The sequence below is a fragment of the Drosophila takahashii genome, chromosome 2L (assembly GCF_030179915.1).
Source record: "Drosophila takahashii strain IR98-3 E-12201 chromosome 2L, DtakHiC1v2, whole genome shotgun sequence".
Taxonomy (NCBI): domain Eukaryota; kingdom Metazoa; phylum Arthropoda; class Insecta; order Diptera; family Drosophilidae; genus Drosophila; species Drosophila takahashii.
Window position 1 is genome coordinate 39,233,791 of NC_091678.1, and position 27,575 is coordinate 39,261,365.

General features: G+C 37.1%; 2 protein-coding genes across 3 annotated transcripts in view; one reads left to right on the forward strand and one right to left on the reverse strand.

The window, feature by feature from the left end:
• Marf1 (meiosis regulator and mRNA stability factor 1-like protein) overlaps positions 1–27,575 on the reverse strand; it is a 298,632-nt gene that overhangs the window by 235,609 nt on the left and 35,448 nt on the right. The gene's annotated exons all lie outside the window — the stretch shown is intronic.
• Positions 19,133–19,969, forward strand: LOC138914944 (uncharacterized). Its single transcript, XM_070219653.1, has one exon. The coding sequence runs from the start codon at positions 19,133–19,135 to the stop codon at positions 19,967–19,969; it is 837 nt and encodes a 278-aa protein (XP_070075754.1).

Sequence of the window (27,575 nt, forward strand, 5' to 3'; positions counted from 1 at the left end):
TCCGAAATTGAAAAAGAGTTTTATATTTTTAACATGTAAATTTAATCAAATTCGTATCCTATCTATTTTTTTCTTAAAGACATTTTTTTTCAAATTATGTTTCTATGCTTTTATGGCAATGGATTGGGAATTTAATTACATGCTCAACGCAGTATGACATCCTATATTTAAATAATATGTTTTGGACAAAATACTAATGTTTTGAATGAAATTAGTGTAAGGATTTGTGTCGAAAAAGGAATCTGTTTGATTCTGTTTTGTCCATCTGTTAACTTATGCAAACAATCCATAATAATTTTAAAAAGATTTAAAAAAGACACATTTTTTTTAAGTAGTTTTCAAAGGACAAAATATTTTTGTTTTTACGGATATCAAGGGAAAAAGTTCTGATAAAATCTTTTCTCGGTTTATAGAATAAAAATTAGGAATTTTTTAAATTTAAAATAAGTACCAAAGATAAAGCAATGCTTAATTTTCAATTTTAATTTCGGCAGGCGAAGCTGCGGGCTACAGACCCTGCTTGTGTATTAATATTTTTAAAGCAAGGGTCACTTGTGCTCAAAAATAGTTATGAGTTACGTAAAATAGTGACAGGTTTGGGCACTGTTTGTGAATCGTCACTGTGAAGGAGGTAAGAAAATACAATTTTAAAAATTCCAAAATCATTCACAAAAACCTGATGAGTGTCCTAAAAATTACTGACATGAGGTGTCTTTGGATCAAAAATGCATTGTAGAAGAAAATATTTTTATTTAATTTTTAAATGAATGAAGATTTTTAAACATTGCTGCTGGTGTGGTTGAGATAGATTGCATTTTCCAAAACGACCGTATAAAAGAGACATGTAACTATTTAATTCCGAAAAGATTACAAAAATTGGTTGACCACTCTTGAAGAAATATCCCAAAAGATGAAGAAAATTTGTGATTTTCTTAAATTAAAGATACCGCAATTACCAGAGCTGATGGACTATAGGCGTAGTGGTAACTTATGCTTAGAAAAGCCTCATTTATCGAAATAAAAATGAGAATATCACTATTAAGATCGCCCGCAAGGATTACATCAGTAAAGTGTACTGTAATGTCTGACAGAAGATTGATAAGATCATCATAATTTGTGCTACAATGCGGATGATAAATGCAGCCAATTAATATATTTTTCTGCATTATTGGGTTATGTAATTCAAGAAAAATATATTCTATTGCACTGTTTATTGTGTGCTGACAAATAATTTTGGCTTTTAATTTTTTGTTTACATATATTGCAACTCCTCCCCCATGACTAACACGATTAGAACGGTTCACATTATATCCATCACACGATATTAGCACATCACACAGACTCTGGGCATTTATATGACAAATCTTGAGACCAGGTTTCTGCTTTGCCAGGATGCGCAGAAGGGCATGACTATTTGCTGGTAGAAAATTCAAGTTTTCTTCCATTGCTAATGGTTTTAAATATCAAAATAGAATAACAACACCCAGAAAAAAAATGACCTAAAATGTCAAAAAATGGCCTAGAATTTAGGTAAAATTGGCCTAAAACTGGAGCTAAGTCCTTGAATGGCCTAAAATTTAGGATTCCATGACCTAAAAAGTTAGGCCATTAATGGCCTTAAATGGGGGTAATTTTTGACCTAGATTTTAGGTAATTGGCTGCCTAAAAATATGAGAAAACTCCTATTTAAAATTTAAGGCTTTCTTTGGCCTAAAAATATGTACTGAAAAATGTATCTAACTCGAGGTTTTATTTTTTATTTTATTTATTTATTTATTATTATCCTAGCACAGCAAGTTTACACTTATATTTGTAGCACTAGTCACATTGAATGGAAAAGCAAGCTTATTTGAACAAAAAAAACTTAAAACTATTATTTATTACTAACAATTTTGAATTGGACATACTTATTATTATTATTTTTATTATAATTATTACGAGGGGATTGATTGATATTTTATGATAATTATTATTACTATTTTGACTTTAGGTTAAGTTTACGATTTGTTTTTGTTTTTATTTTACTTGAAATGTTCCTTAATTTTAGATTTAAACTGAGTTGCGCTCCTAATAGTTTTATAATTATGTGGTAGACTGTTCCACAGACGGATAGCATTAACGTAAAACTGCCTGTTCGAGCATAGCGTATTATATCTTGGGCATATGAAGTTATTAGTTCTAGTTGATGTAGCTGATATAAGTTTGTTATATAAATATGAAGGTTCTTGGGTTATCACAATTTTATGGAAATAAATTAGAGTCCTATAGTTAATCCATGAGGTCAAGTTCAGGTCCAGAATTTTATTTGTCAAGTGTGATACATGGTCAAGACGGTTCAAATTAAAAACATATCTGATGATAGAGTTAAAGGCTACTACCAGCTTTTGCATATCACGGGTATCACAGTGTCCAAAAACTTCCACAACATAAAACAGTGTTGGTACAAGTATCACTTTAGCTACTAACAGCCTTATTTGAAATGGTAGGAATGTTTTGGAGTATGTAACCTGGTGCAATAAGCCGTAGGTTCGACCTGTAGCCTTCGATATGTGTTTACTCCAGCTAAGTGTGTTGCTGAACGTAATACCTAAATTATGTGCGTACTCCTCAAAGTCTATCGGCATGTTGTTAATTACTAAGTTTTGAATACTTGTGGTATCGATTGGTCTCTTAGAGATCACTACACACTTGGATTTTTTTGGGTTTATACTCAAGCCATTTTCGCTTGCCCATTTTTCAATTACTTGAAGCATTTTATTACTAGATCTTACACAAACATTTAACTGATTAATTGGACTACTAACATAGATTTGCACATCATCTGCATACAGGTGAACTTCACATTCGGACAAAAGACTAGGTAAATCATTCACGTACATAGAAAACAATAATGGTCCCAGGACAGATCCTTGGGGAACTCCACGGGTAAGTAGGCTGAAGCTAGAAATCTGACTTCCCGCAACAACTGCCTGAATCCTCCCATCAAGATATGATTCTATAAGGCGAAGTGCAGTACTTGAAAAGTTAAAAAGGCTCTTTAGTTTTGTAATTAAAATACTGTGGTCCAGAAGGGTTAAAAAAGTCACATAATTATTGTCAAGTTGTTTACGTATGTCTTCGACGATATTCGTTATTGCACTTACACAGCTTCTCTTTTTTCTGAAACCAGATTGTTTTTCTGATAATAACGAATTATTTTCTAGAAAATTTTGAATTTGTAGTGACATTAAATTTTCAAGGACCTTTGCTAAAAATGGTAGGATAGAAATGGGTCTATACTCTTTATTTGGTTTTAGTACTGGAATTATCTTAGCTTTTTTCCATGTTGAAGGAAAAGTGGAGGTAGTAATCGCAGTGTTAAAGATCTTGGTAATATGTGGGAGGAGTAAAGGTAACATAATTTTGAGAAATTTTGGGTTAACATTGTCTAAGCCTTCAGCACTTGACTTAATTTTGAGAATACCGTCTAAAACATCACCTTGATCGACGCACACAAAGCTAAAACTATTATCACAATAAGTATTATTATTCAGGTACTGATTGGAAGTTGCTTCAAGTACATCGAGTTGAGTAAACGTTCGACAGAGTTCCTCGACATCAACATTGTGATCAGCACTCAGCCTACACTTCCCTATTCCTAAGTTGTTTATGTCCTTCCACGTTTTTTTTATTGATGGATTGTTTTCAAATTTCGAATTAAAATGTTCACACTTAGCATCCTTAATCATTTTTGTGACTCGCGATCTTGCCTCCCGGTACTGCATACTGAAATGTTGGGTTCTGTATCGCTTCCATTTAAAATACGCCACATCCCGCAAATAAAGTTGCTTCTTGATTTCATTAGTAAACCAGGGATTTTGTCTTGGCTTAATTATTTTAGACCTGATCGGTACGCATTTGTTAAAAATATACTGTATATTATTATTTAAGACATTTAATTGACACTCGACACTTGGACATTGATATATAGGACACCAATTACAAGCAGTATATTCACGTTGAAGTTCCATGTAATTTATATTCTTATAATCTCTATAACTAAACGATTTCTCAGCATAGTCAAGGATAATATCACAGGTTAAAAAAATGAGATCATGCTTAGAAAAAGCTGGTGCAGAGATCTGGTCATAATGTAAAATCTTTCTAGTGTCATTAATAAAAAATAAGTCAAGTAAAGTATCACAGAAGTTACTAAAGTGTGTTGGCGTAGATTTATTTACAGCATACAGACCCAACGTCTCAAAGTTATATATTAAATCGGTTTCGCATAAAATATTGCTGTTAAAATCTCCGGCAAGAATAATGTCTTCGTATGCAGCAGACAACTCGCTTATGGTCTCCATCAATGGATCAAAGTCTATTGTGCGATTTGGACGATATATACAACCAACCAGCACTTTATTTCTCATAAATTTGTTCGATATTTCCAGAAAAATATACTCAATTTCACTGTCTCTTGGTTGTTTACATTTAACCCTACAATTTAGTGTACACTTAACAAATATAGCGACACCACCAGCGTGGCCTACACGGTCTGAACGAAACAAAAAATAACCATCACACTCTATCAGCAAATCAGACAAATTAGACGTAAACCAGGTCTCAGATACGCATATCACATCAACATTAGATTGAACAAAAAGTAACCTGAACTCATCGATTTTCTTAAAAAGGCTCTGTGCATTTATGTGAACAATTTTAAGACCCCTTTTATAATTACTTAGTATTTTTATCATGCTACCAACAGTGGAACCTTCTGTGTTAGCCGTCATTGTTTATATAATAACATTTTAGGGTCGCAAACTCAGCAGTAAAAATTAGTTTAAAAAACAAAAACAAAGCAGATCTTATATACTTAAATCCCCTATCTATCACTAAATTTATGACATTACAAACGTAGATACAAGTATATTTAAGAGCGAAAGAGGTCAATGTCGGTTTAGTCTTCAAGAAGTCGTCATTATGCCAACATGTCCTGGTCAACGATCGAAGTGGGTTACCATGAAAGCCGCGCTATAACTGGTTGGGAATTACAGCGTCGTCAGAACGGTATCAGAGTTCCGTGCAAATTTATTTAGGTAAAATGCATTATTTTAAAGCCCACGATGACCTAAAATATTAGGCTATACGGGACCTAAATAGTAGGGCAAATATACCAAAAATTTAAATTTTTAGGCAGTACATGACCTAAAAAGGAACTTGTAGTCCATTAAAAATGTTTTAGGCTATGCATGACCTAAAATGTTGTCCATCATTTTTCTGGGTGCACCTCTTGGGCTTCCCACTAGGATCTGTATTGACGCTAATGTGGAACAAAACTAAAACAAAAACTTTCCTAAGGGGGGCCGCGGGGTGCGCGTTATAAAATACTCACAGAGACCAGAAAACTCCCAAGAACTGTTGTTTTCCTTTTCGTTTAGATCCGTATGGATTGCAATACTTCAGTGAAATACACAATTGTATCAGCACTTTTACCGTAGGCGGACGTTTACCAAATTCAACGATTTTTATGCTCTTGGAGCGCGTATTTGTATGCAAAATACACGTGCTCTTTTACCGTAGGCGGACGGATTAAAACTTTTGGGTTTTCGCTGGAGAAAGATCTAGAACTTCTGTTCTGTTCGCCGATCGTGGGAAAGTGAAAAAGTATTCCCGCAGTCGCGTGGATCTAGGTTTTCAGCAAGTTGGCAAGTCTCGTACGTAAGTCGTAGCGTTGCGTTTCGATATTGGAAGTCTGTTCCAATATTGCTAACTGTCACAAGCTGTTTGCTGCCGAACTTCCAAAGGTCGTTATACATTTGAATTTCGCCCATTACAAAACATAACTTTCAAGTCTTTTACACACGTATTTTTGGTTGAGTAGGGGAGAAGAGGGCTCTAATAGTAGGAAACGTTTGGTTAGATATACCAGCTATATATAAAGTGCCATTAGAATGAGACTGGTATCATCAGAAAGGCTGCTCTTTCGGCTATAACTTTTTTCTACATCATTTTGAAGTCAATTGCAAAGCCTTCGAGGAACGTTGAAAAATGTCAACATACTGGAGTAATAACAAAACTTACATTCGCTGTTAACGGTATATGGTAAAAGAGATCGTTTTCATAAAATGTTATTCGACTCTTTGGACACTAATCGTTCGATCTAAAATGGAATACATTTGTTGTTGCTTTATTTCTAATCTTTATTTGCTATTATAATAACTATAAATGCGGTTGTAGCTTTTTGACGCATCCTTGATCCATCCATTTTTCATCCTTGATTTCTACAATTCCATTATTCCTTAAAAATTTCGCATTGTCAAATTTTTGTTTTGCCCCCTTACCATTTTGCTCTTCTTAACTGCAATCTGGCCTATCAAACTCTCGCTTACAAATTCGACCAAGAGCGCAACCAATACTGCGACTATGATCAATAGTTCTACCAACCGGCAGAAGTTATAAAAAAACAAGAAAGAACGCTATAGTCGGGTGGGTCCCGACTATCTAATAAAGGCAGGGCGAGGGACATGGATTTATAAAATTTTGATTGCGCATAACTTTTTAAAGAATGGTTCTATTTGAAAAATAGATAGATAGATATAAATATACACAACAAAATTGCATTTATACTTCTCGGAAATCTTTAAAGGTGTGGGCGCCAGACACATTTTAAAATCGTTAGTGGGTGATTGTGGGCGTTTGAGGGGGCGTCGCTCGGCTGAATTAAACTTGCGCTGCTTAGGAAGCCCAAGAATATGTGTGAGAAATCTCAACCTTCTAGTTTTTATAGTTTCCGAAATCTCAGCGTTCATACAGACAGACGGACAGACAGACAGACGGGCAGACGGACAGACAGACAGACGGACAGACAGACGTACAGACAGAGGGACAGACAGACAGACGGACAGACAGACGGACAGACGGACATGGCTAGATCGACTCGGCTAGTGACCCTGATCAAGAAAATGTATACTTTATGGGGTCTGAAACGCTTCCTTCTAGCTGTTACATACTTTTGCACGAATACAATATACCCCTTTACTCTACGAGTAACAGGTATAAAAATAAAGACCTAGTGTTATCATATAGTACCATCTACTATTTTCACATCAGAGGGAATGTTTGAAGTTTTGCTAAAGACCACGAAGATTACAGACCAACAAAATATTTAGTAAGAGAAACGCGTTGGGTATAAATTTCCCTTCAGAAAATAAATATTTCAAACAACTTTGCGAGCGACAAATGTTCAATAAAGTGTCCCAAACACAATGAGACTATTCTCAGAAATTTGACATTGACGGGAATTGCTTCGTAATTTCTTCAACTAATGGCGCTTAATGCTAAAATTTTTAATGCAGCCCTCCAAAGAACCTACCCAGCGGCGAACAGGCGAATGGGGTCTGGAGAAAAAATGCATTACATGTAAAGAAAATGTAACCGATTACTATCGCTGCTTTTCGTTAGAGAAGTTGTAATCAGGGCTCCTATGACTTCGTTTTTTCGTTCGCTAACGATTTCCCTTCGTCAAAAATCACAAACACACATAAAAATTATTGTCTATGTGTTCGTTTTTCGTTTCCCCTCCCTCACGTTTGAGCTTCGGAACTTTAATAATAACAGCATGCATTCTAAATATAGTTTGACGAACTAAAAAAAGCACAGACAATGGCCGAGCGGTTAGCCTTTCCATCCATTATACAATAATACCCATGTTCAATTCCTACATGAGGAAAGAATATTTTTTGTTTTCATAAATGAATATGCATTACAACTCAGCATACGTTTTTCAAATTGTATGTTGAATTTTCTCTAGTCCGTCTACATTTTGCATTACAATTTCGGAAAAGTATATTGAATTTGTAATGGAGACCCGAAGGTGATTCGGCCCTAGCATACTTTTCCCATTACTAGTAATGCAAATTGTCTCCCGACCACATTACAAGGCGGCCATGCCTATGGCAAAGTAATCCATGTTGTAATCCATTGTTTCTCTATTACGAGAGGAGAAGTAATGCATTCGTAATCCATTTTGTAATGGCAATTTTCGCCGCTGGGTACGCTACTAGCCCTAAAATGGGATTTAACAAGAGAGAACGCTTTATTTGGGTGCTCCGACTATGGTTCGTTATTAAAATCGTTAGTGGGCGATTGTGGGCGTTAGAGGGGGCGTGGCGCTCGGCTGAAATAAACTTGCCGTGCGAATATGTGTCCAAGAATATGTGTGGAATATCTCAACCTTCTAGCAAAACGCTTCCTTCTCCATGTTACATACTTTTGCACGAATACAAAAAAATACTTTCTCTTTTTCAAAGCCCATAAGCTTTGATTGACTAAAATTAGGATAGAACCTGTTGGGCCACTTATGAATCTTGAGATAAAATATGAATGTAATTTTGAAGTATTGATCTTTCTTGAAGTGTTTTGATCTAATTTGGTAACCTGAGCTCTGCTCTCAGTGGTAAAGCTTAAGTTCACGCTCTCATGCAATTCACCACACTGGCCACGACGGCTATTATACGACGTACGAATAAAGAGTTCAATTTTGGTACTGGGACAAGACTGTTGAATTTGCTTCACTATCTTAACTATCCCCCCGACTCCCTACAGTCTCATGTGGGTTCCATCAAACATTTTGGCTCCCAACGTGGGGCAGGATAGTTAATTTAAAAAATTAAAAATCCCTAGTGTTCAAATCAACCCGATCGCCCAGAGTAAGTTCCGTGAGCCGAGCATTGTTACGTTACGATTCGCGCTACTTCATATAATCATGTATTTTAGTTCGACTTTATTTATTAAGAAATTTAACAAGGCTTATGGTTATGTAAGTTGTAAATTCGTATAATTTTCGGAGCTGTTAAAGACCGCGTGAACGCTTTGAAAGTTCGAAATGGAGTAAAGTGTAAAACAGAACATAAAAGAAATCACGCGGTTTTCTTAAAGGAGACAAATGGGAATGAGGAACAAGTACCAAAATATGCGACGGTAGGCATATACAGTGGTGGTCACGAGTTTAGCACACTTTGCTCGCCCATCGTATTTTCGCCATATCTCCTTTCTCGTTAGAGATTTCGACTTTCTGTTTTCACCCACCTTCGTGCTGGAAATAGAGCAACTTCCACTGTTAATATTGTCCCATTCGCTTTTACCGTTCTTCTTTGGCGATATTTTAAGTTGTGCAACCTCCAAAATGAGCTGGACACGAGTTTAGCACACTTTAGCACATTTATACCTTTTCACCCTTCTGATCATTTTTTTTCGACTTTTTACTCCTTATTGTTATTAGTGAACCTTAGTAAGGTACAAAAATAAAGAAACGAAAAATCTAGATAAATCGCAGGGACTCTGGTACATAAATAACTAAAATTATCTAAATATCCCATTTTTAGGCAGGATAAGTGTCCTAGTTGATCCTTGTTGGTCCTAATCAATTATATTTACTTGTTTTACTTAAAATTAAACAATTATAAGATAATGCGGTTGAAAACATAGAGCTGGGACCTGATACAGTGACTCCACATTGCATGGCATTTCAGCAGATCCTGATTTTCGAGTCCCTTCAAATTTTCTAAAAATCTCCGGACCACATATTTTTGTAGCCAATTAAAAGACAAACAAAATGAGGTATATATCATTAGGATCGGTTAACAACTTCCTGCGACACGCATAAAGTTCTAAATAAAAACATTACAGCTTTAACTTAAAGCACGATTTGCATACAAAATTTCATAGAATCGAAACTTGAATCTTAATATCAAAGTGTTGCTATGCCTTTGCCTACGAAGTTGTTAACCGATCTTAATGATATATACCTCATTTTGTTTGTCTTTTAATTGGCTACAAAAATATGTGGTCCGGAGATTTTTAGAAAATTTGAAAGGACTCGAAAATCAGGATCTGCTGAAATGCCATGCAATGTGGAGTCACTGTATCAGGTCCCAGCTCTATGTTTTCAACCGCATTATCTTATAATTGTTTAATTTTAAGTAAAACAAGTAAATATAATTGATTAGGACCAACAAGGATCAACTAGGACACTTATCCTGCCTAAAAATGGGATATTTAGATAATTTTAGTTATTTATGTACCAGAGTCCCTGCGATTTATCTAGATTTTTCGTTTCTTTATTTTTGTACCTTACTAAGGTTCACTAATAACAATAAGGAGTAAAAAGTCGAAAAAAAATGATCAGAAGGGTGAAAAGGTATAAATGTGCTAAAGTGTGCTAAACTCGTGTCCAGCTCATTTTGGAGGTTGCACAACTTAAAATATCGCCAAAGAAGAACGGTAAAAGCGAATGGGACAATATTAACAGTGGAAGTTGCTCTATTTCCAGCACGAAGGTGGGTGAAAACAGAAAGTCGAAATCTCTAACGAGAAAGGAGATATGGCGAAAATACGATGGGCGAGCAAAGTGTGCTAAACTCGTGACCACCACTGTATATATATTGAAATTGCATCGATTGCACAGTGGGGCAATCGTTGAAGTTACGGTTGATGTCGTACTTGACATATAACTGCATTATATTTTCTTTTGACAACAGTTCTGTCCCTTTTGCAGTCTTTTTCGTCTATAAAAAATGTCTTGTTCTTGTCTTTCACAGTTTTAATTATGTATTTCGGTCTTTGTTTTATATTTTGAAACCCCAAGTTTTTAACTAGTTCACGATTTCATTGTGATCAACTCTATTTTTATTAATTTTATTAATATTAAGTTTTTTTTTATTTTGTATTTTTTCCTGTAAGTTCTTCCAAACAGTTTCATCAACATGATTGTGTAATAAGTCATTAGGTTTCTGGCTAAGTGTTGTGTGTATTGTATCGTTATATATTTCTACAGATTTAAGGGGGGAGATACATATAGAACTGTAATTTTTTCAAGTTTTTCGTTATTTTTTTAAACCAATAAGGAATTGTGCTGGGATTTTGTAACTAGGCATGTTAATTACATTGTTCTTATATAATTTTAACCAATTCTTATTTTGCTTTTATCCTTCAAAATGGCACCCGTGGGAATTTTTTTGTCAGGCTATATTAAAAAAAAAGTAGGCCAGCTGCGGATCGTCCACAGGTCGCTGTGTAGATCTGATTCTTATGAAAGTAAGTTTATTTTGTTAAGAAATAATGTAGAAACTGTCTGAACCTAACTAACATAGAATATCTCAAAAACTATGGTTGTGGCACTCTTTCAAAATTAAAAATCTATTTTTTCATAATTTTTTTTGTTGTTTTTGGCTATTAAAAAATAATTAAACGTACAAATTTCTACATTAAGTAGGTTCAGACAGTGGCCAATTTCATTACAAACATTTTTGTAAAAGCAGCATGATGATCGAGGCATTACTTTTTGAGATACTCGATCCGCAGCTTAGGAAAACGTGGTTTCGAGAAAAAGGCATTTAAAGTAATGGAATATATCTACTGCACAAGGAAGGTGGGTGCCGTCATCCTGGTATAAGTTCCAAAATAGGTAGAATTTCTTCGTGAAACACATTTCTAGAGAGTTATTCTACCAATTTAAGGAATAAAATAAAAATCAATTTTTGTTTTTTCTATATGTATCTCCCCCCTTAAGCACAAGGGTCCTATTGTCAATTTCCCTAGTTTTATCGTCCAATTTAAAGGTTCTGATATGCTCGTTTAACGTTAAATGAAACCGTTCGATAACTGAGTTTCCTGTGTGCGTTTTTGGTGAAGTAAAATTATATTCAATGCCTTCAATAATAAGGAAATCCTTTATATATGCTGTACAAAACTCAATGTCGGCAATAATTTTTTTTGGCTTGCCTAGATTTGCAAAGCTTTCTCTTGGAGCACTGGCTATTGTTATAGAGTTTCGGTCTGCTAAATAGTGAATAGAAGCATGTTTTGATAGCTTATCGACACAGGTCAAAAACATTAATGTTTTAGTGAAAAACCAAATGTCTATATGGACAATTTCATTAGATTTTACCGGAGTTTCCTTTATGAGTAATTTTAAGTTGTAATTCGTATAATTTTCGGAGCTGTTAAAGACCGCGTGAACGCTTTTGTAGTTAGAACTGGAGTAAAGTGTAAAACAGAACATAAAAGAAATCACGCGGTTTTTTTATCGGAGGCAAATGGGAATGAGGAACAAGTACCGAAATATGCGAAGGTAGGCATATATATACTTGGATGTCTATCATATTTGCACATATTGCATACTATGCAGTTATTTATATATTTTTCTAAACGAGCTGCTCAGTTAAAAGACCCCAAAATTGAGAATGTCTAGCTCAACAACCCTTTTTTTGTTTCGTTCGAGCTCTCGGTCTCGGGTTTTCGGTTGACCAGAACACTCGGATCGGTCCCTAACTAACCGCTCGAAACGAACAAAATCGTTCGTCGTTCATATAGTGACAGTCAGTAGATGAGCAAAACAACAAAGGGTCTCCTACAAAAGGTCTTTATTTTTATACCCTTGCAGAGGGTATTATGATTTCAGTCAGAAGTTTGCAACGCAGTGAAGGAGACGTTACCCCATAAAGTATTTATATTCTTCATCAGCATCACTGGACGTGTCGATCTAGCCATGTCCGTCTGGCCGTCTATCCATTTGTCCGTCCGTCTGTCTGTCCGTTTCTACGCAAACTAGTCTTTCAGCTTTAAAGCTATCGGCTTGAAACTTTCCCAAAAGTCTTCTTTCTATTGCAGGTAGTATATAAGTCGGAACCGACCGGATCGGACAACTATATCTTATAGCTGACATAGGAAGGAAACGTTAAAAAAATTCTATCTTCGGTGTTTTTTGAAATAAAACCTTCTACTTTTGGAAATATTATTTTATTAATATTTCCGAATTTCGAATAAAATTTTTAAAAAATCGGACGACTATATCATTTAGCTGCCATAGGAACGATCGGAAAATTAATGGGAAAGTAATAGGAAATAAATTTTAGCTTTTTTTGGTTTTTATTGTATTCTCTTCTACTTTTGGACATGACTCTTTTTAAATATTTTCGAATTTCAATTTGATTTTAATAAAAATCGGACGCCTATATCATATAGCTGCTATAGGAACGTTTAAAAAAATTAATGGGAAATTAATTGGTTTTTATTGTGTAATCCTTTACTCTAGGATATGATTTTTATACCCTTGTAGAGGGTATTATAATTTCAGTCAGATGTTTGCAGCGCAGTGAAGGAGACGTTTCGGACCACATAAAGTATATATATTCTTGATCAGCACCAATAGCCGAGTCTATCTAGCCATGTCCGTCTGTCCGTCTGTCCGCCTGTCCGTCTGTCCGCCTGTCCGTCTGTCCGTTTCTATGCGAACTAGTCTCTCAGTTTTAAAGCTATCGCGATGAAACTTTCCCGAAAGTCTTCTTTCTATTGTAGGTAGTACATATGTCGGAGCGAGCCGGATCGGACCACTATATCTTAAGGCTCCCATTGGAATATTCAAACAAATATAAGAAAATTCTTTGTAACTTTGTAAAAAGTAGGCGTTTCAATTTTTGACAACTTAACAGCAAAATTTAAATACGCTGAATTTGGAATCCCTGGAACTGCGTCGAGTGAGCATTAAGGTATTTACTTTATCTGCAAGGGTATATAAGCTTCGGCTGGCCGAAGCTAGCTTCCTTTCATGTTCCGACTCAAATGTATCAAAATTCAAGTATTTCTTTCAAATACATTTTTTCAAACATACTAAGGACACTAATAAGTGAGTTTCTCGTGTGTATCCAAATGAGCCCTAAGCCTAGCGGCGAACGCTAATTATTTTGGGCCTATAAGTGTCAAACAGGTCCTTCCATAATTTCTTTTTTTTTACTCCGCGACTAAGATTTGAGTTCGTCTTCACATTCAAAAGGATAAATGAATTAAAAACTGAAAGGATTTTGAAATATAAATTATTGTTTAATTTAACTAAAGAAATGATCCATGGGAAGTGCATATTTTTTCGCAGATTCAGCTCTTCCAGAGCTGTCGAGAGCTAATGATTATGAATTAAAGGTGTCTTAACATTACCACAAAACAAAACAAGAGAGAACGCTATAGTCGGGTTGGTGTCCCGACTACCTAATACCCGTCACTCAGCTAAAGGAAGTGCGAACGCGGGTTGGTGTCCCGACTAATAATCGTAACTCAGCTAAAGGGAGTGCGAGGGAGATAGATATATGTAGATATTTTGATTGCGTATAACTTTTTAATGCATGGTCCGATTTGAAAAATGTCTTCTACATTTCGATAGGTATAAATATACACAACAAAATTGCATTTATACTTCTCGAAAATCTTTAAAGATGTGGGCGCAGGACCCATTTTAAAATCGTTAGTGGGCGATTGTGGGCGTTAGAGGGGGCGTGGCGCTCGGCTAAAATAAACTTGCGCTGCGTAGGAAGCCAAAGAATATGTGTGGAAAATCTCAACCTTCTAGCTTTTGTAGTTTCTGAGATCTCAGCGTTCATACAGACGGACAGACGGACATGGCTAGATCGACTCGGCTAGTGCCCCTGATCAAGAATATATATACTTTATGGGGTCGGAAACGCTTCCTTCTAGCTGTTACATACTTTTGCACGAATCTAATATACCCTTTTACTCTACGAGTAACGGGTATAATAAGAAGTCCACCTAACGAAAAAATTTTAGAAAACACTATATTTTTAGGCGAAACTATGGAGTAGTTTTTACTTGGCAACAACAACAAAAAACATTGTATCCATGTAAAGTTAACTTTAAATTGTTGGTAAACAAAAGGGTAGTCATGCCAAATTAAAAAAAAAAAGTTATTGGCCACCATGTTAATTTATTCGATTTTTTTGTTAACTGGTTGAAATAAGCTGTGGCCTTTTTTTTTTTACTTTTTTTGTAATTAATTCATAAAAAATATTTGTAAAATATTTAAAAAATCATAACATTATTATACACTAATGTGTATCATCATAGATGTATTCTGTGTTTAAATTATTTTGATAACATGTTTTGTTTAGTTTTTATGGGCTGTTAAAGTTTTTGGTGTAGACTGGTTAAAATAAGCTGTGAACCACTGTAAATTTTGTTGGTCATTAATAGTAGGCGACCATGAAACAAAGTACAATTTTCAATTTCCGTGTATAGGTTTGACCATCCAAAATGGTGAAAAAAGAGATGACCCCTGAGAATCATTAAGGCTGCTCGGTGAGGAAAGAACCTTAAAATTGTTATCCAGCTATACAAGAGCAACAAAGCTAGATGTGTAAAAATTTTTATTGAGCTATACGTGAAGCACACAAACATGCTCAAAAGACCTTTTCCGAGTATTTACGACGAAAAGGGTCTCGGGTGAGCACAGACCCGACCGAGCGAAACAAATCGGTCATCGGTTGAGAAGGGAGCAACCCAGGGGCAAACGAAATTTTATGGTCTCTCTCTGACAGCTTCGTATGGGGTCAGTATGTGAGGGGTTTTTTTCTGACAACAAGCACTATCAGACCTTTTTTTACGAGCTCTGGTATTTATGGATTTCTAATTTAAGATTGGAAAAATATATTTCATCCTTAAGTTCAAGATATGTCTCGTGAATTCCTCTATGGTTTTTTTTTGCATGGTGGTCTTCTATTTTTGCGAGGAGGATTTCCCTATCAAATATATCTTTTAAAAACTTCTCACATTTCAAGAAGCGAATTTGGTAATACTATATATTAGCGGGCTCACCCCCGAAATTCGCAAAAAAATTATCCTCGATGGACCGCGATTTCTTAAGAATTTACGTGCAAAAAGAACTTGGCGGTCGGCCATGGTTCGCTTGTAATTGAATTTCAAAGTTCCCGGGTTTGCTATAAAAAACAGGGGTGCTTTTCTCATATTTTCAATCAAAGTAATCACGCGATTTTTTCTTAAATTTTTTTCGCTTGCGGCGCAGTTTCTCTTGTGCAGTATTAAACAAGAAGTTTTAGCTGAATAAGGGCCGGTTTCTCGAGTGCCGGCTAACATTTCTCGAACAGATAAAGTCCCTGCTAAGGCATTTTGGCTTTCTCGAGCATAAATGTGAAAGCTAACTTTGACAGGGACTCGGAGTCCCTGTTAAGCGTTTTCGACTCGATAGAATGACAGCTGATTTCTCAAAGCCAACTATGAAGATGAAACGAAATCACAGCTGACTTTTCCTTTAAATTATACCCAAACAGCTGATGAAATAATCGAAGCACGCCATTTTTTACCCTTCACAGCACAATTCTGTGCGTTAACAGCACTCTGTAATTGTTTCTCGTTCAGATAAATTAAAGCAGTCGAGAAAGCCGATTTGCTTTTACGAACAGTTTATCTGGTATTTAAGTTTTTCGAACAGATAGCTATCAGGGACTTTGACAGGGACTCGAGAAACCGGCCCTAAGGGTTGTTGTGTCGCTCAGAAAAACAAATTCAATCTTTATGTTTGGTTTTGGGTGGAAAAGACTAAAAGAAAAGTTAAAATATATAATCCTCCTTGGACCGCGATTTCTTCTGATTATCATAATAAAAATACACATGTGGTCATCCATGGTTAAGAGAGTTCTTAAGAAATCGCTGTCCATCGAGGACCATTTTTACGCGGTTGTGAGGACTAGTTCCCTATAATACCAATTACTCAGATGTTTGGAATTTTAAATTAGTCTTATTTTGACAAAAAAGGAAAAGGGTACATATATACATATATGATTTTTATAGCAAACGTTAGAAAAGCATACTTGTTTTTTATAGCAAACCCGGGAACTTTGAGATTCAATTACAAGAGAACCATGGCCGACCGCCAAGTTCTTTTTGCACTTTCGGGGGTGAGCCCGCTAATATATAGTATTACCACGAATTTTATTGGAATCTGCAAAATATCTATTTATGGTCATCCGAATAGCCGGGAACAACTCCACTTCATCGCAAAAAATTCCTACGGATCCCTTTATAGGCAAGAACTCGTTCAAAGCGTGTATTACAAAATCTTCATTGTATTGCGGGTGTGAGTTGCTTGCATCGGTCGTTAGAGTGAATGTTTTACAAAAATCTGGGTATGCCAATATCGGGTTTGAACATAAAAGTGCCTTAAGTTTTTTAAAAGATTCTAGGAAATCTTTGGTAGGTGTTACTTTTGAACCTTTCTTTAGACATGATCTCTTATAAACTTTCTATAAAATCCTGTTAATCCGAGAAATTATCGAATTTGTTTAATAGTTTTGGGAATAGGGATTTGTTTAATTATGGCAATTTTCTCAGGGTTACGCTTGATGCCTTCGGTTGAAATAATATGGCCTCAATACTCCGATTGGCGTTTTAAAAAATGACATTTATGACTTTGGATTTTCATATTAAACTGAGATAATCTTTTAAGTATCTTGGCAATAGAGTCAACATTTTCATCTAGCGAAGTCGAAAATATAAGTATATCGTCAAGATATACCGCACATATCGTATTAATGTAGTCGTGAAGAACTTCATTCATCATCCGCTGCACTATGGGGAATTTGACCACTTTTTTTGGCCAATATTAATAACTACCTTATTTTTAAAGATATCAAAGTAAAAAGCAATCGTTATTATTTATCACAATGCATATTCTGCATAAATATCTTTGGGATCAGACAACGTTATCATATATCTGATATAGGGAGTTACCTAGCTTTGAAAATGGGTCCTCCACATTTGGTATTGGAAATTTATCCTCTATAGTATTGGCGTTAAGATTTCTAAAATCAATAACTACTCGCCAGGTATCGGTTTCTGTTCCTTTTTTGGGAACAATCCAGTGCTCGATGACTTTACTATTACCCCGGATTCCAACATCTCATGTATTTGTCTATCTACCTCCTTTTTTTGCGATTCAGCGGCTCTCTAAATTTTTGAATATACTGGAAGGTCGTTGACTGCCATTTGCCATTTGCTAATGGTAGGTAATTTGTTACCGTCATAGTAGAACACACTGTTAAATTTTACTAAAAGTCTTGTAAGTTTTTCAATTTCTTCTGGATTCAGATGGTCTAATGTTAGTTTATTTGTTAAATGTTTAATGTCTATCCTAACAAATTCGACATCTGAAGAGAATCTTATGGAATCATCTAATGAAAGATTTTTTATCATGGTATCTGAATTAGAAAAAATTAAGTTACATACAGCATTTTTTGTAATAAGAATTTGTTTGTCTAAGTTTATTATTGCCTTTAAAGGTTTCAAAATATTACAACCGATTATACCATAAAAATTCGATACTAAGTCTGCTTCTAACATTTCCATTTTTGCATTTGCTAGGTTAAATTCCTTAAGCATTGGGATTGTTATTTAAGTTGAAACCACTGTTATTGAATTTATTGTTTTGATAGTTAAAGGGTTTTCCAAATGTGGGCGGAACGAATGATGGAAAAGGCTTTTCTTTATTATGGATGTACCAGCGCCCGAGTCTATGAGAAGCTTGAGGGGTATTGATTGGGTCCTAACAATTATATTGGGAAGAGCTCGGACGCTGCTAGCTGAAAATTTGCCTCTGTTTCGGGCTGAAGCGAACCGACTTCCATCTCAGAGACTCTGCTAGTAGTGGGGGTCTGTCCATATTCGTTAGGGCTTGTATTATGTTCGGTGCTAACTCTTTCTGATGGCCTGCGAGAGCTTGAGGGAAATTGAGAAATATGTTGGTTAATTGGGTCTGATCTAACAGGGTAGTTTCGAATAGGATCATTTTTAGTATTAAAGTTCCTTGATGAAGTTTCAACGTTAGGCGAAAATTTCTGCTGGACGTTAGGCGAAAATGTCTGCTGAAACCTATTACACCAGTTTACAAAAAAAAATCGACCTCTTCCTACTCGAAGGCAATCTTGGTTTTCCGGTAAAGTACATCTCCCTGATTAGGAAATGGGCACTTAAAATTTTTGTTATGGTGTAAATTTTTTTTAAGTGTAAAAAAGGTTTTTGGGCCTTTTTTATTTTCTATCTTGAGTTCTGGTAAACCGATTGAGGTCATAGATAACTCAGTTTACAGGTTATATAATGCCCTTTAACTTTCCTATGCACAGCATTGAGTTCCAGTCATTAGTTTAGAAGCTGCACCTTGTCAAAGTTAAAAAAGTTGAAAAAAATGCAAAAGTTTTGGCATAAATGGCTTCGTTAAAATACACGCAAAAAAACCGAAATTAGTTTTATAACGAGTTTGAAAGCGAGCCGGCGACCTGATGAATCCTCAACACAGATGCTCCAACTCATCAATGAGAGGTTTGATGAGCAGAAGGAGATTCTTTCCAGCGAGCTGCGAGAAAGTGAGGCCCGCGTCCTTAGCAACCTCCAGAAGAAGTTCCAGGCGATGGCAACCGAGATCCATAGCCTCACTCAACGTGTCACTCAACTGGAGAATGAGGTAAAAAAAGTAGACGAGCTACAACAGCGGGTCACTGAGTTGGCTAGCCAACTGGCAGCAAACGGCCCTTCTAGTGGCCTGGTAGATGAGCTGAAGCAGCAAGTTGTCGACTTGGATGCCAGACTGGTGGCAAAATGCAACGCGGAGGAGGATGCTGCGGTCGCGAGCAATTTGCGCTGGCATGGGGTCCCACAGGTCGAAGGCGAAAATTTGAAGACGCTTTTTCACAAGCTTTGTTTCTCGCTGCAACTTACTCCGCCTCCAGTGGTCAAATCCATCTTTAGGGTACGTCCGCGACAATCAGGTCAATCATTTGTAGACCCAATAATAATTGTAAAACTGGAAAACGTACGCGGCAAGGTGGAGCTACTGAGAGCAATTGGGGCATACCGGCGAGACAAAAAAGTTCAACTTAGCCTACAGCTGATAGGGTTTGAGTCGCCAGCACTGATGTTCATGAACGAACAGCTGACCAAATATAATTATGAGATCTTCAAAGAAGCCATGCGACTTAAAAAGCACAAGCAGCTTACAGCTGTTTTTACACGCCGTGGAGTGGTCCACGTGAAGCTGAGCGAAGGAGGGGAACCTCGATATATTCAAAGCTCGCTCGAGCTTTCTGAGCTGACCAACGATGTGGGCGGCGCGCATAGGAACTCATTTCGAGAATAATCAGACTCTCTCAATTTTTTATGTTAAACCTTCGATCATAGTCCTTGTATTTGTTAGTTTTAAAATTAATGTAGGTCGCTTTGTTTACTTTATGTTCTTTGCAGCTTCTTATCAATGTTTTATTTTATGCATAATGCGTGCGCAACTGACAATTTTGCTTAAACATTTAAAATGGAAGACAATTTAGAAGTCTCAAATAGCCATGCCCTTTTGCGAATCCTCACCAAACAAAGATCTGGCCTTAAAGCTTGTCATTTGAACGCTCAAAGTCTGCCGAGAAAAATTGAAGAGTTCAGATATACATTTGTGAATTCTGGTGTAGATATTATATGTGTATCTGAAACGTGGTTTGCCAAAGATGTCTTGGATACGTCAATTTCATGTGATGGTTTTAATGTCTATCGTGCGGATCGTGCCAGTCATGGGGGGGGCGTAGCAATATATGTTAGTAAGCAATTAAAGTGCAAGTTTATATGTAAGCATCCCGATAGTAGCCCAATAGAGTACCTGTTTCTTGAAATTGCTAGTAAATACACACCAAAAAAAAATTCTTATCGGATGCATCTACCGCCCACGTTGCAACATTAGCTATAGTGACGTTATTAAATCCTTAACAGATATATCTTTAAGTTATGCAGACATTTTATTAGCTGGAGATCTTAACAGCAACATGTTGCGGGAAACACATCTTAAAAGCGAAATGGAATCATTAGGTATGAAGCTGGCAAACTCTGTGTTTCCAACTCATTTCACCAAAACATGCAGTTCTTTATTAGATGTTTTCTTTGTTAATGACCTTGCAAAAGTATATGTATATGATCAACTTATCGTCCCATCGTTCTCAAAACATGATCTCATATATCTGACCTACAACTTTGACCTTCAACACACTGCCGAATCAATAGTATTTAGAGACTTTAAGAATATTGACTATGACATGCTTATGGCCGAACTTGACATTTGCAACTGGAATAACATTTTCATATCCCCAACGGTAGACCAGCAGTTCACAGTGCTTCAAAACAACATAAGCTACCTGTATGATTTATTTGTTCCAGTCAAAAGCAAAGTTATAAAACACTCAGCTAAACCGTGGTTTAACAATGAGATTAAGTTGGCAATAAAAGCGCGGATTGGCGCGTATCAAAAGTGGAAAAGGTACAGGACTGCAATACATTACGGGCGCTTTAAGTTATTAAGACAGACAGTGACTAAATTAATTGAATCCGCGAAGGTAGGCTTTTGTAGTCGTAGGTTTAAAAACTCAACATCTACTAGTCAAACATGGAGAAATATTAAGTCATTAGGAATAGGCAAACAAAAAGCAACACCAGTTCAGGATGTTGACGTAGAGGAACTGAACCTAAGATTGTCGGAATGCAATGTACCTGAAATCTGCAATAACAATATGTACCTGAGATCAGTACCTGAAAATGTCTGTGATAATGGGTTTAGATTTGTGTGTGTCAATCAATGTGAAGTTCTTTTCAACATCCTTAAAATTAAATCAGATGCAGTTGGACTGGACGATATCAACCCTAAATTTTTAAAATTATTGCTTCATAAAATCATACAATACATAACACACATTTTTAATACTGCCATAACAACATCTACATTTCCAGACAGTTGGAAAATCGCCAAAATAGTCCCCGTCCGAAAGGCAAACAATGAATATAGGCCCATCTCTATCCGTCCCTATTTGTCCAAGGCCTTTGAAAACATAATGGCAGCCCAAATTAATTTGTTTATGCAAGAAAATGATTTACTAAACCATATGCAATCCGGATTCCGGAAAAATCGTAGTTGCACTTCAGCTATCATAAAAATTTCAAATGATATACGTGACTATGCTGACAAATCCTTTGTGACCTTCCTTGTACTCCTTGACTATAGTAAAGCCTTTGACACTGTTAATCATGATGTTCTATGTGCAAAATTAAAAAATCAGTTCAATTTTTCAAAAACTGCCGTTAAATTTATGTCCTCATATCTACTAAATCGTCGTCAGTCTGTTGTAATCTCAAATGTCTCGTCTTCTTTTGTATCTCTAAAACGTGGCGTGCCTCAAGGTTCTGTTCTTGGTCCGTTGCTGTTTACTCTTTATGTGAATGATCTTCCTTCTGCGTTATCAAATTGTAATGTCCATATGTACGCAGACGATGTCCAAATGTATGTGAGTCGTCCCCTACGTAGAATAGATGAGTGTGTAGATATATGTAATAGTGAACTGGTCCAAATAAGCAACTGGGCAAAAGATAACGGGCTAGGTCTTAATCCGGCAAAATCCAAGTGTCTCATAATTTACAAAAAGAAAATTAGCATTAACTCCTTCCAGCCCTTAGTTTTAAACAGCATACCTATTGAATACGTTGAAAAAGCCACAAACTTGGGCTTTGTTTTTAACAGTACGCTGACCTGGAGTGATCACATTAACGCAGCTGTAGGGAAAACGTATGGATTACTCAGAGCAATTTACCAGGTTAGAAATTATTTACCCACAAACATACGTTTGTTGCTTGCCAAATCGTGTCTGATCCCAGCACTTTTTTATGGGATTGAAGTTTTTGCAAACAGTGATTCAATCAGCCAGCACAAAATTAAAGTGGCCTATAATAGCATTGCGAGATTCGTATTCAATCTGCATCGATTTGATCACGTCACAGGATTTGCTTACAAAATATTTGAACTGCACTCGGCAGACTGGATGAAAATGAGAGTGTTAGTATACCTACATAAAATAATTATTACTAAACAACCAAGCTACCTCTTTGAAACGCTTAGATTTGCCAATTCGCTCAGATCAAAAACTATCATTCAAATAAGGCATAGATCCCTGCTTTCTGACCGGCAATTCTTTATTTAAGCAATAAGGTCATGGAACCAACTACCAAACTGTATTCAAAATATTAGTAGTGCAGCGCAGTTTAAGGCAAAATTAATTTCTCATTTCCAAGCAGCTAACAGGACATAAAATAAACATAGCGACCCTAGCTTTAGATTAAATATAAGTATAATTACAATTTGTGAATTAGAGTTAAGTCAATTATTGACACAAAGTTAACTTGTCATGTGTGACTAGCGCATTAAATTATAAGTATTATACTTGTAGCGTTAGGAAGAAGATATAAATAAATAAATTAAATTAAATTTATCTATGACCTCAATCGGTTTACCAGAACTCAAGATAGAAAATAAAAAAGGCCCAAAAACTTTTTTACACTTAAAAAAAAATTGACACCATAACAAAAATTTTAAGTGCCCATTTCCTAATCAGGGAGATGTACTTTACCGGAAAACCAAGATTGCCTTCGAGTAGGAAGAGGTCGATTTTTTTTTATACCCTTGCAGAGGGTATTATGATTTCAGTCAGAAGTTTGCAACGCAGTGAAGGAGACGTTTCCGACCCCATAAAGTATATATATTCTTGATCAGCATCACTAGACGAGTCGATCTAGCCATGTCCGTCTGTCCGTCTGTCCGTCTGTCCGTCTGACCGTCTGTCCGTCTGTCCGTCTGTCCGTCTGTCTGTTTCTACGCAAACTAGTCTCTCAGTTTTTGAGCTATCGGGATGAAACTTTCCCAAAAGTCTTCTTTCTATTGCAGGTAGTATATATGTCGGAGCCGACCGGATCGGACAACTATATCTTATAGCTCCCATAGGAACAATCGGAAAAAAAAAACTTTAAAAAATTCTAACTTCGGTGTTTTTTGAAATATTACCTTCTACTTTTGGGGATGTTATTTTTTTAATATTTCTGAATTTCGAATTAATTATTTAAAAAATCGGACGACTATATCATATATCTGCCATAGGAACGATCGGAAAATTAATGGAAAAGTAATAGGAAATAAATTCTAGCTTCTTTGGTTTTTATTGTATTATCTTCTACTCTAGGATATGACTCTTTTTAAATATTTCCGAATTTCAATTTTAATTTAATCAAAATCGGACGACTATATCATATAGCTGCCATAGGAACGATCGGAAAATTAATGGAAAAGTAATAGGAAATAAATTCTAGCTTCTTTGGTTTTTATTGTATTATCTTCTACTCTAGGATATGACTCTTTTTAAATAATTCCGAATTTCAATTTTAATTTGATCAAAATCGGACGACTATATCATATAGCTGTCATAGGAACCATCGGAAAATTAATGATAAATATTAGAAAATTTAACATTTTTGCGATTTGTTAATTAATAGGAATGATCTGCAAGGGTATATAAGCTTCGGCTGGCCGAAGCTAGCTTCCTTTCTTGTTGTAAACTGGTGTTATTAGTATACAGTCGTAAATAATCAGTTTCAATTAACATTTTCTTAGCTTTAAGAAGTGTTTTCGGGTTTCTAGCTTGAAGAATTAATTTTGGCTCGATAGGTGGCTTTCCAATAAACATTTTTAACACCATATTTTCATTTGTGTCATCTGTGTACCACTTATTTTCTTCCATTTGAGATTTTAAATTTAGCTTAGTTAACTGGTTTGTGAGATATTCGTACAAATCATTGATATTATTTCTTAATTCTGACATATTTATTTTATTAACTATAATTTCAAAACTTTCGGGTATGCTAAAGTTTGATTGTAAGACGTGTTTTACAGTTATCCAATCGGAAGGGTTGTTATTATTAATTAAAGCAGTATTTTCCATATCTCGAATTTTGCATCTTACTCTAAGGTCAAACAGCTCAATATTGCTTGAATCTGCGGACTGAGCTAAATTTCGCAGCACGTCCACGTGTTGGATGTAAATTAGCAGCTCCTTCTACGTCAGCTAGAAGGTCCCAAATTATAGCCATCTTGGTGGAAAATTTTCGGTCACAGCCACTTCTCCGAGGTATGTAATCGGCCCTAGTTTTGAGCTGGTATAGTCACCAACTTTTACGGTTCTCCGTTGATATGACCAGCACCGTTAATGCAGATTTTTCCGTTTCGATGGTGGCTGGCTTGGTGTATTAATGTGCAATTGTGGTTTTGCATAAAGATGTGGGCTTATAGTGAGGCTCAGTAAGACTTTAATATTACTGGCCAATTTAACAGCACTTTGTTTGTTTATAGGAAAAAACAGCTTAATATGCTCTTCAAAAACATCTAATAGTCGATTAATTTTTAATCACTTTTGCCGACTGCGCCAATCATGTATTTTAGTTCGATTTTATTTATTAAGAAATTTAACAAGGCTTATGGTTATGTAAGTTGTAAATTCGTATAATTTTCGGAGCTGTTAAAGACCGCTTGAACGCTTTGGTAGTTCGAAGTAAAGTAAAGTAAAAGAACATATAAGAATTCACGCGGTTTTCTTATCGGAGACAAATGGGAATGAGGAACAAGTACCGAAATATGCGAAGGTAGGCATATACATATATTGAAATTGATTCGAGTGCACAGTGGGGCAATCGTTGAAGTTACGGTTGATGTCGCACTTCACTATATGTGTTACGCTGATCGACGTTCACCCAGCGAAACACTCACACTTGCATCCGTAGACACGGCAGTACACTGAGCAACACGGGGTGCTCAGTAGACCTGGATTACACTACGCTGTTCCCAGTCAGCTACGCCACCTATATTCTTGATTGCGGAGCAGAATCTCCATCGCCCCGTCGACAATACCATTTCTAATCTGGAAAACCGTTTTGCTGGACTACGTAACGTCACAACGGTAAGGCAACGTCATCAGTGCCAACGTCGCCAGAGCGTTCACGCCAATCGCTGAGGGTCCTTTGGTCTCGTTCCGCCGAACTCACGTGTCGGCAAACTATTTTGGAGGCCTGTTTCAAACAAATCATGGCCGTCCAAACCGAAATCGAGGCACTCGACTCAATCGAGGAACAGCTAAACTACCGGGCCGAGCCGGAAGATGTGAGGAGTTAAATAACTCCGCACAAATAAACACAAGAAATACATGGAGAACTACATGGAGACCGGCCGCACTTTGGACTTTAGTGTAGTGCCGTGTGCAGAGAACGAAAGGTCGAACGGTAAAACCGTGCACTTTGGACCCTGAAGTGGAGAGTTGGAGAGAGAGTTGGGAGAGTACCAACCCAGAGAGAGAGAGCAAAGAGAGGCGTCAGAGCGAGACGGCACTAGCCTGAGGGAGAGACGAGAGAGCGCAGGCGTGCCGTGAGCAAGGAATTAACGGTACAGCACCGCACTTTGGACCCTAGAGTGGTGCCGTGCGCAGAGGGCTAAAGGTCGAACGGTAAAACCGTGCACTTTGGACCCTGAATTGGAGAGATGAAAAGGAGAGGCCGAGGATTAACGGGACCCGGAGGCCTATATAAGCGGGCTCTGCGCTGGAGTCGGGACCAGTCATCGAGCATCAAATCGCGAGTGAACAACGTTTAGTAAAGTCAAAGTCAAGGAGAAACAGCCGTGGGAAACCAGCAAGGAGCAAGATCGCTACGTCAAGACGTTCGGGACCAAGCAAGTCTCCGAATTGCGACACAGGTAGCTGAGGTCCTTCAAGGCAACGCACGGCTAAGTCTGCAGAACATCAAGGTTGGTCGTAGTACCGATCATCCCGACTATATTGGCTGTGGTACCGATTAGTCCGGCTACGTTGGCTGTAATACCGGTCAGTTTGGCTGCATTGGCTGTAAATACCGATCAGGCTAGCTGTGCCGGCTGTAATACCGACTAGTCCGGCTATATTGGCTGTAATACCGATTAGTCCAACTGCGTGCGGCTAAGTTGGCCGTAGTACCGACTGGTCTGACTACATTGGCTGTAATACCGATTAGTCCAGCTGCGTCGGCCGTAATACCGATCAGTTAAGCAGGACAGGGCGCGAGCAGCGGACTTCAATGGAGCAACGCAGGACAACGAAGCCACGAGTCGCCCAGGACATCCACGAGGACAAGCATTCAGGGACCGCACAAAGAACCAGACATCAGGGACGATCGCAACAGCCAGGAGGTAAGGTTCGGGTGGAACGTTCGTCTTTCTCTGGGCGTTTGCTACAGGGACTGCTGGCGTAAACCGGCCGTAGTACTGCAGCGTCAAAGGAAACTGAGTAGGCGTCTAGCGGGACCGGCCGGGACAGAGCAAGGGATAGGAGACTGCGGCTGGCAGGACGAAGGTCTTGCAAGCGTGGTGCCTGTTCACCCTAGTCTGAGAACGGTGACGCTTCCCTGAGCCCAACAACCCAACTCCACGCCCTCGTCTACGAGTGGCAGCGAAAGTACCCGGCGCAACCAGGAGCACCTGCAGCAAGGAACCCCGGATCGGAGTCGCAGGAGCATCGTCAGCACGAGTCACAATAATCAATTAGGGTGTTCAATTGCGTTGCAAACTTTGTAAAGTGTAAAAGTGTAAATCAATTCCAACAACAATTTCTATACAAGATAGTTTTAAAGGCCTACTTTTGAAAACTATTTTGTATAGAAATTTTTGTTGGAATTGATTTACACTTTTACACTTTACAAAGTTTGCAACGCAATTGAACACCCTAATTGTAAAACCAGAGCCGTAAATAAACGCCTCCTTGAACTGAATTCTGAAATGTTTTACTGTTAACCGGGCGGTCACGTTTATATAAATTTGGTGGGACGAACACACAAATCTACTGAGCTAGCCGCACGATCTTCGTAGCGAGCAAAAC